General features: G+C 35.5%; 1 protein-coding gene across 1 annotated transcript; it reads left to right on the forward strand.

Annotated features, from left to right (window-relative positions):
- The first annotated feature begins 4,408 nt into the window (after positions 1-4,408).
- LOC131071853 (UDP-glucosyl transferase 73B2) lies at positions 4,409-6,192 on the forward strand. Its single transcript, XM_058007821.2, has one exon. It carries the CDS (start codon positions 4,693-4,695, stop codon positions 6,043-6,045), a length of 1,353 nt encoding a protein of 450 aa, XP_057863804.2. The 5' UTR covers positions 4,409-4,692; the 3' UTR covers positions 6,046-6,192.
- Positions 6,193-9,915: the final 3,723 nt, after the last annotated feature.

Genomic DNA, 9,915 nt, shown 5'->3' on the forward strand with positions numbered 1-9,915 from the left:
TTGATATTCTGATGACACTTCTTCTTTCGCGAGATGTGAAGAATGGTCATAAAATTTGACTCTTTGTTTGTTTGTACCTTATTTTTGATGTTTTTGGTTGTTTTGACAGATGTTTGGTTGGATGAATACTTTGTTTTTGGGAAGTGATTTTCTGATTTTTCTTTGACAAGAAAACAAAGCAAGCACACAAACACAAGAATGTTGCCTAAAAGGCACAAATGAGTATGGGTCTAGATCAACCCAATCCTTGGACTTGTATATGACCCTTCCTTTAGATGTATTTTAAGGTGTATTTCCAAAGCCTGAAGTCAGCTCAATTTGCACTTGGTCTTTAAAACGAACACACTTCAAACACTTTTCATCCCTAAGGTCAAATGGCTAGTTGTGATAAATTTAGCCCACATCTTGATATTTCTTCGACTTTGGTACTACATACCTTATGAATCCCGCCATGGCAGGTAAGGATGTGATATACTAAGTCTTGCACGAGAATAACAAATAGATGATCCCTATGATGGGGGAGTCATCACTTTTATCAAGCCACAAGTGACTTTTCAAAAAGCTATGTTTCTACTCAAGGAAATATGTATGGTGAGTATCTTGGGAGCAAAACCATCTATGCTCTTGCACTAAATTATATCACAAATATCCTCAATCAATAGAACGGGTGGGCTACTACTTAAAGGTGTTTAGTCATGTTCAATGTTTTTGGACATAAGTTCATTCTGTAGTGACTCACTTAAGAGCCTTGTAATTGGTGGTGGGGCCCATTTGTCCTTTCGGCCAGTTACACTGTAGGAATAGCTATACCCAAGGCTACAGCTTTCGCTCTCACCTAATTTTTATAGCGGCTCGAAGGATTTACCACTTGAGGTCGTTCCCAAGAGTATCGATCCCTTGGCACGCCTCTCTTTAAAAGATAAAATTTTGAGTGTTACTAACACTTTTCTCTTGCACCTAGGACCACGAGAGCCAAGGGAGAGGATAGTGTGTGTTAGAGGTAGGACCACTCGACTGACTTTTGTGCACAAGCATGCCAAACACGTAAAACACTTATTCTTTTTAATCCAACATTTCAAAATGTGGTCTAACTATTTGGAGATGTTGCTCCAACAGCCATGGTGTTCGTTTTAACTTCAAAGGCAATGTGTTTTGTAATCCAGAATTCGAAAATCCTGGTCAACTTAATGAAAAACACGTTTTTGCTTGAAGTAAAATTTGTTTGCAATTGTTTGTTCTTTTTATTTGCCCAAAATTGAAGTGTGGATTGATTTTTTTAAATTTGATGTAAGAAAAGAAACTTTGTGTGTTGATTTTAAGCACCAAAATAAAGATGAATCCTAACTAGAAAGCAATACAATTTTGTGTTTTTCAATTTTTTAAGCACCAAAAGACAAGTTTGTGATTTTTATGGTGAGTTTTTAACCTGCACAAACAAAAACATGTTAGTAAAATCGATGTTCAAGGGGGGCTTCCACAAGCCTAAGAATTTCCATTTTTGTGGTTACAAGGCAATTTGGATGACACTTTGTTGCAATAGCGCTAGTCTGCGTTTAAACAAAAGCGCTGAAATAACAAAACTGACAGAGAGTCAAAAGCGCTAAAAGATCTTCAATAGCGCCAAAAGGATGACCAAAGTGCTAAAATAGTGTCAAAAGCGCTGATACTTTTATAATAGCGCTATTTTAAAAGCAATAGCGCTAAAAGAAAAAGTGTCAATAGCGCCAGAACGTGTTCAATAGCGCTAAAGTGCAACCCGTGTGACACTTTCAACAATCAAACATGTTAGTTACAAAAAAAATGATATGTTTTTGGTGGTTCGATTCACGTCGGGTTCACCAAATGATGCCCTCCTAAATGGCACAAGGTTAGCAAATGATGAATAACACAAAAGACATGAAACCGTTAGTGTTAGTCAATCAAAAACTAATCTAAAAAGGCATACCAAGAGAGACACTAAAAGCATGCTAATGTATCTAATAAACGAAATAAATATTATGAGGCATCTCCAACTACCTCTTAGCATGGTCTTGGTTCCTTTCTCCCTTGTTCCTCTCCTCTCCAAGTTCCAAAATAGTGTAGCTCTCAGCAGCTTTTTGCACTATGGATGCTTATGGAGGATTGAGATTGTAATATTGTACTCCAAATATGGAATGAAAAGCTAATACTATGCTATTGATGCTAAAATGATATATTTTAACAAAAATAACAAGATATTAGATTGTCTATGCTAAAATGCTCTCTAAAAATGCCTATAGCTTAAATGCATACAAGTTTTCAAGATCTGGATTATGAAGAAATGGGCTCTATTTATAGGAAAAATGGAGCAATGGATGGTTGAGATTGAGTAATCTCAACAAGGGTCAGGATTGAATGATTTCAAATCCATGTGAGGGCTTTCAACCCAATCCCAGGATGACAAGTGTCAATGTGAGATAGGTTGAGAGGTGAGGGAATAAGCATTAAATGCCTGATATGACCTTGGAAATTAAAGTCAAGGTTGGTTGAATGAATAAACTCTTTATTCAAAGAATAAAGCTTTTATCCAATGGATAAATTTTTGTGCAAATGTGAAATGGATGAATATGGTCAAAACAATAAATGTTTGGGGGGACAAGTTTGAAATAACCATAAATGGTTATGTAAGAGCCATAAATGGTCATGTAAGAGCCATTAGTGATCTTGGAAGACTTTTGGGGGTTAATTTGTTGAACACACAAAGCATTAAATGTTTTTCAAAGACTTTGGAGTCTTTGAGAAGTGACTCCATTTTGCTTAGGAATGTGACAATAATTAGGGGATGGATTAGGCTAATTAGAAAGGGGTTAGAAGAATCTAGAAGGAGATTAGATTTTGCAAGTGGATTTGGTGGGTGAGGGAAAATAGGATTTTATTAAAATAAAAATTCATTTATTTCAATAAATGTGTGCAAGTTGCATTTGTAGGAAAATGCAAGTGGGGGGGCATAATGATTTAAATAAATGTTTTATTTAATTTATTTAAAAGAGGAAAAGGAGATTTTAATTAAATAAATATATTTTATTTATTTAATTGATTTGAATTTGGTTTAATGAATTGATTAAAATAAATTGAATAATTTATTTAATTAATAGAAGAATGTTTGGGGATGAATTAATTAAATATTAATTTAATTAGCTGATGGCTAGTGGATTTTTAATCAAATAAATACGAAATATTCATTTAATTAAAATGGACAGATTTATGTGACTACAGGTTTCAATTGTGTTCAACTTGGTTTAGTGTTAGGGGTTTGATTTGGTTTACTCTTAGTGTTAGGGTATAATTTTGTTTAGTAGTACCATTAAATTTGGTTTAGTGTTACATGATTGGGATTCAGTTTCATTGAATACTTGGGTTTAATTTGGTTTAAGTTTGGTTATGTTTTGTGTAACTTGTTCAATTTGTTTTAGGATTAAAGTTCAACTCGGTTTATTGATAATGGTCAAGTTGGTTTAATGTTGGGGTTAGGGTGAAATTTGTTTAGGATTTAGCTTCAATGTGGATATGATTAGGGTTAAATTTTTAAGGTTTTGTATTAGTGTTCAATATGGTTTAATGTTTAGTTAAATATTATTTTATGATATGTAAAGAGTACCTTTATTTCTTATTCTCCTTTGTCAAAATTGATTTTCGATTAAAGTTAGGCTTATCTCTTCTAATTAATAGAAAATAATATTATATATGGGCTTTTTCTATAAGTATCATAAATTATTGAGATTGAGTGAAAGTAGGCATCATAATACACATGGAAATACTATTATACAAGATAGTTTTTTAAAAGCATTGTTACAGAAATGATTCCAACTATTAATAAGTAAATAATCTAATAATTTAACATTTATAACTTCACATTATTAAATTGATATTAATAATTTTAAAAAAAGCATTAATGTAACATTGATAACATATAAAGTTCAACATTTACAAAATCAATAATTCGATGAATTAAGTTAACAACTAAATTTCTTAAATTAATAACTATAATAATCTAATAATAATAATCTTAATACTTTGATGCTATACGAGATATGTTCTGAATGTTCACTTCCTAACTACAATATGACAAAAATTAATCATTACTGTATTTCACAATTGTATCTTACTTCATGCTATCGTTCACAATCAAAGATCTTATTCCTTTTCCAATGCTTGCTCGAATCTATGATCACATCAATAGTTACAATTTCATTTTCTACCCTTCCTTGTCCAATCTACTTCTCTCACTACACCTCTACCACTAATTCAAACATTACTCGACGCTTTGCCTCTCTTTTTTCTTTTCTCTTTTTTTTGATTGAGTGACCCTCAAATCTTTAATAATAAATTCAAATTTCTACATGAAAAATCAGAATGTTAAAATTTATGCTGGGTCCGGAAATTTGAGCCTCGTAAACCAATCCTACCTACTCCGTAATCTGCTTTGCCTCGTTTCTTCATTGGACGGAAAAGTTCGTCACTGGTGACGAAACTTATAAATCGTATGATTCCGCCGAGAAATAGTCAAAATTCTCGCTCCTGATTCACACTTTAGAAGCTTCTGGATCAATCCAAAACACCTGTTCTTGACGCGATCCAGAAGTTCATAGTACGTTTAAAGCTACACGGAAACCTCACTTTTTCCTAACCCATAAAATGGGCTCTGGAAATGGAAATTGACATTTATTCAAGATTATGTCAAAAATGAAAAATTGCGAGAAACCCCATGTAGTGGCAGTGCCCTTTCCGGCACTGGGTCACACCATTCCCTTTCTGGATATGGCAACGCTTCTGGCCTCCAATGGCCTCACAGTCAGCTATGTCACCACGCAGGCCAATGCACACCGCGTAGAACAGCCCGTTTCAGAAGCCATCTCGAATGGTCTCGACATTCGCCTCGTTGTGCTTCCCACGCCAGCCGTAAAGGGCTTACCAGTGGGCCTCGAGAGTTCAGATCAAATGCCAATGGAGGCCTCGGACCTTATTCGCGAACTTGCAGAAAAGCTTCAACAGCCCTTCAATCGTTGGATCGAGGGTCAATTGGAACAAGAAACGAGTCCTCCGGTTTGTATTATCCACGATCTGTTCATTTTCTGGGCTCTGCAGTCCGCCCAAAAGTATAAATTGGCCACTGTTTTGTTCAACGCCTGCGGTGCCCTAGCCACGGTGAATTTCGTTTTAGGTCGCTTTAAATCTGTCGGCCATGGCCTAGGAATGCTGATCAATACTTTCCATGAGCTGGAACCTGGGTATATGCAGCACTTGAAAAACGTAACAAATAAGCCGGTTTGGGGAATTGGCCCTGTTTTTCCTCCCAGGGGATCGGCTAAGGTCGGCATGCGAGGGAAAATGGCGGACATCGGCGAGAACGAGCTGGTTCGATGGCTGGATTCGCAAAGCCCCCGTTCTGTTGTGTATGTTTCTTTCGGAAGCCAAACTTATTTATCTCCTCAGCAAACCAACGCCTTGGCTAGAGGCCTGGAAGCTAGCCAGCAGCCATTTGTCTGGGCTATCAAAGTGGCCCCGGCATTCGAACCCGCGACCTCGGACTTCGCAGCTCGCGATCGCGCATATTTCCCGGAGGATTTTCAGGAGCGAACTAAGAACAGAGGGGTGATCGTATGGGGCTGGGCGCCTCAGCTTCTCATTCTTTCTCACCCGTCTGTGGGTGCCTTTGCCAGCCACTGTGGATGGAATTCGACGCTTGAAAGCGTGAACTTGGGAATTCCTTTAATCGCCTGGCCCATGTATGGAGACCAACCCTTCAATTCGAAGCTGATTGAAGACTTGGGTGCGGCGATTCCCTTCTGCCAGAATAGATATGCTATTCCTGATGCAGAGAGAGTTAAGGAGGTTGTCAGAACGGTGTTAATTGAAGACAAGGGTAAGGAAATGAGAAAGAGTGCAGAGAAAATGAAGGAGGCGGCAAGAAAAGCTGTGGAAGAAGTGGGATCTTCCAGAGCAGACTTGCAAGCTTTTGTTAATGCTGTACACGAACTCCATTCCAGACTGGGGAAGAACAAGAGAGAGAAACACAAGTGTTGCTGAGGATTCTTATGCTAAGATTTCGCAGTCAACCAATGGAAATAGAAATGGATATTTTTGGGCCTACATATGATTTATAGTACATGGAATTATCTTATATTCTATCTTTTCTAAGAATTTGATATTCTGATCTGACTTTTTTTTATTGAATTTCCTTTCATTATTAAAATTATTGTAGGAGTAGCTACAATAGGATATGTGTTTGTGATGTGTGTATGGTGTATATAGACAAAAAGTTCGAAAGAAATGTAGTTAGGAAGAGTTTAGAGCATATTGTGGTTAGTAATAAGAGGTAATTATTGTTTTTTAAGATGATCTTTCTTTTTTAAATAACATATATAAATTGTCTTGTATGCAGTATATTATTAGTAGTTGAATGTTAGGGAGATGTGTAGATTTGGCAAGTGCATCTTAGTCCAAATTTTATGTTGTCAAATTGTTTTTAGGGTTTGTTTTAATTATTTGATTGCATTTAGGCTTATCAAAATATTCTAAGGTTTGAGTGATTGGCAAACTTGAAAGAGCCACTTAGTCATAGTTTGTTTATTTTGTCACATCTAAGGATTTCAAAATCTTAATTAAGTTCATGGAGCCCTTCTAGAGTGGAGAGTCACATTTGGTCAAAACTTGATCACATGATCAAGCTTGATGTTTCATATGTCTTTTATGAATTTGAATGATTCAAACAACCTTTATTAGGTCATTTTCTTGCATCCAGGATTATGAGGCTTGAAGGTCTAATGAAACTAATAGATGAGTTCCCAAAAGCATCTTAGGTCAAACATTATAATAAGTCCACATTTGAGATCTTAAAGCCATGAATACATAGACCATAACAAACGCAAGCTCTTATCGACAATTAGATTGTAGCCACTTCCTTGCATCTGGGGAACTTACAAATTAGTTTGAAGGACCAATAAAACTTGATAGAGCTCGTCATGCATCTACTATCAATTTCCTTAAACCATAGTCCATGTCACTACCATGCCATATGTCAATCCCTACTTCACCTTGCCACCACCTTACAATTGCAAACTTGAGAGTATAAATACCACGAGCCCAAGACAACTTCCTGACCTCTATTGCATTAAGGTTTATAGGTTTCATCGAGATTGTGAGCTTAAAGAAAACAAACTTTGGACATGAGGCCCTCTTCAAAATCTAATAAATAAAACTCTCAACTCTACCAAACACAAGCCCCACAAAGTTCAAATTGATACTTTGAACTTCAACTGTCCACTCAACTCAATCAAATAGTTGTTCAAGTCTACAAGAAAAAAGACATGTGAATATTGAACATATAGTATCATAGATTTCTCTTGATAAAAAAATATTTCAAGTCTTCAAGTTTTGGATGTTTGTGGAACCAAACTTTACATTAATGAATTATATCAACCTTGTCACATCAAGTGATGTCTTGCATGTTATCCAATAGACTTAGATTCTTGTGCGTAGGTTAGGTCACCCACTAGCTCACTGATAAATTTAAGTACATGGTGGAAAGGTTGTTACACATGTGGAGTACTCACAAGCTTGGAATTTTATTTCAAAGGATTTTGGCAAGAAGTCTTATATCTAGTGGGAAGTTTGAGTCTTAAGGTTTGGAGGAGTTGATGCTAAACAAGTGGTGATCTATATCAATTTTCATCGTTACTTTGGACTAACCTACAAGATCGTAAGGTCTTGTGTGCGCTTTGGTGATCAAGTGGATGTCATGCAAGTACAAGCATAGCTATATGACACACTATCATATTGTATGAATCAAAAAGTGTTACGCAAAAACAATAGGCATTGCATTCCTAAGAAATTATTTAAGGCGTGAATTTCACCTTACATGCAATCCATAAACATTTAAAGACTCCTTTTAAAGGAACTTCATCTATGAGAAATTGTTATATGTACATTACTTTAATTTATAAAGTGATATGAATAATAAATCCTACATAAGGAGATCATGATTCACTTTGATCACAAGCATCTTCATTTCTTCATCAAGAGAGTAAGTTGTGACATGACAAAGTATAGTAGTTCATTCTAGCGATGAAATAAAGGAGAAATACATCAAAGCAAATGAAGTTTGAGGTAACCTACAATCTGTAGGTATATTTTGGTATTTGCATGACTCACACATTTTGCTAACAATTCTAGTTATTAGTGGCGAGTAAATGCATGGAAATGGAAGGCCAAAAGGGGGTCAAAAGTGCCACTTTAAACAAAAATTGATTATGGATGAGAAATTCAAGATAATCATCTTCAAAATTCAAAAATATGACTGTATGCGGGAAATGCGGGCTGATAGAACTCAATATGTGAAAAACGGAGCTCTAGGGAGCCTTGCTCACACACCCACAGGACTTCTTGGTGCAAGCTATGGAGTCATGAAGTATGACTCAGTTTCCCAAGGATGGTTCCATGGTTCTCTATCTTGCACAGTCCCTCAAACCAATGTTTTTGCTCTCAGATCACTGAGCAAAATGGTTTAGGGATGGCAAATGCAAGAACGAGGGATGCTTTTATTGATTTTAAGATGAGATGCATCCTAAACTATGCATGATGCTACAAATGCAATAAACTAGCTATAAGATGACAAGGTTAGTAAACAAAACTATCCTAGCATATTATATTAGTCTATGATTAAGCTAAATGATAAGGAACATACTCTAAATTAGCATATTTAGATAAATTCCTGTTTTAAAAGAGAAGCTAAAATGATGAGCATAAAATGAGATATGAAAGCTTGAATGGATTTAAGTATAAGTGTGATGCTAAAGACTTGGATGATGAAAATGGAGGAATGAGAGCTCTATTTATAGCAAAAACAAGGCAATGGATGGTCAGGAGTGAAAGAAGCAATCAAGGGCCAAGTTTGAAAGTTGGGAATCCATGTTTGCAATTGGCACCAACGAAATGGTGACAATTGTCAACATAAGGTTGGTTGAGAGGAGATGTAAGAAGCATTAAATGCTTGAGAAGACCTCATGGTTACCCTAGGGGTTAATGGTTAAGGTTAAGTTAGGGTTATACATTGGATAAAGCTTTTACCCAAAGGATAAACTCTTGTGCAAAGGTTTAAGGATAACCATGGTCAAAGCAATAAATGCTTGATGAGACCCTTGGGTTAGATGGAGGTTGAGTTTATGGAAATTCTTTAACCATGTAAGAGGGTTGAGTTAACCATTAATGGTTATGAAGACTCTGGGGATAAATTTGTAAGAGTCCTTCCAAATTTGGGGGCATTCAACAAGTTGTTGAATGGATAAAGGCTTTAATGCATTTTGAAGACTTTACTCCAAATCTGAGAAGTGACCTCCTCAAATTTAGGGAAAAGGGATAATGGATGGGTTTGGGTTAATTAATTAGGTTTAGAAGGATCTAGAAGAGGTTAGAAAGAGGGTTAGGATGCAAGTGGGAGGTGTAGGATTTTGCAAGTGGGTGAGGGAAAATAGGTTTTAATTGAATTTAATTCAATTTGGTTGTAATTAAATAAATTAGATTTATTTAATTTAGGATAACTATTTTAATTAAATTGGAATTTAATTAAAAAGTGGACATGGGCTTTAATTGAATAAAATGAATTTATCCTATTAAATGGTATAGTGCATTTAAATGAGTAATTTACTTAATTAAATAGAGGAATATGGGTTATTTAATTAAATTAGATTTAATTAAAATAGAGAAATGAACATAAAATATTCATTTAGGAATATGGTCATTTTTATACGTCTACAATGACAAGAACAAAAATGTAAGTGCTTAAAGTTGAGTTTCTAAATTACTATTTTTTTAAATGATGGAAAATAAGAGGGTCAAATGGGGGGCACACAAAGTGGTCCTTATTTTTTGTCAAAAAAATATAACACTGCATCAAGTGTG

This window comes from Cryptomeria japonica, chromosome 1 (genome assembly GCF_030272615.1).
Source record: "Cryptomeria japonica chromosome 1, Sugi_1.0, whole genome shotgun sequence".
In the NCBI taxonomy this organism is placed as follows: Eukaryota; Viridiplantae; Streptophyta; class Pinopsida; order Cupressales; family Cupressaceae; genus Cryptomeria; species Cryptomeria japonica.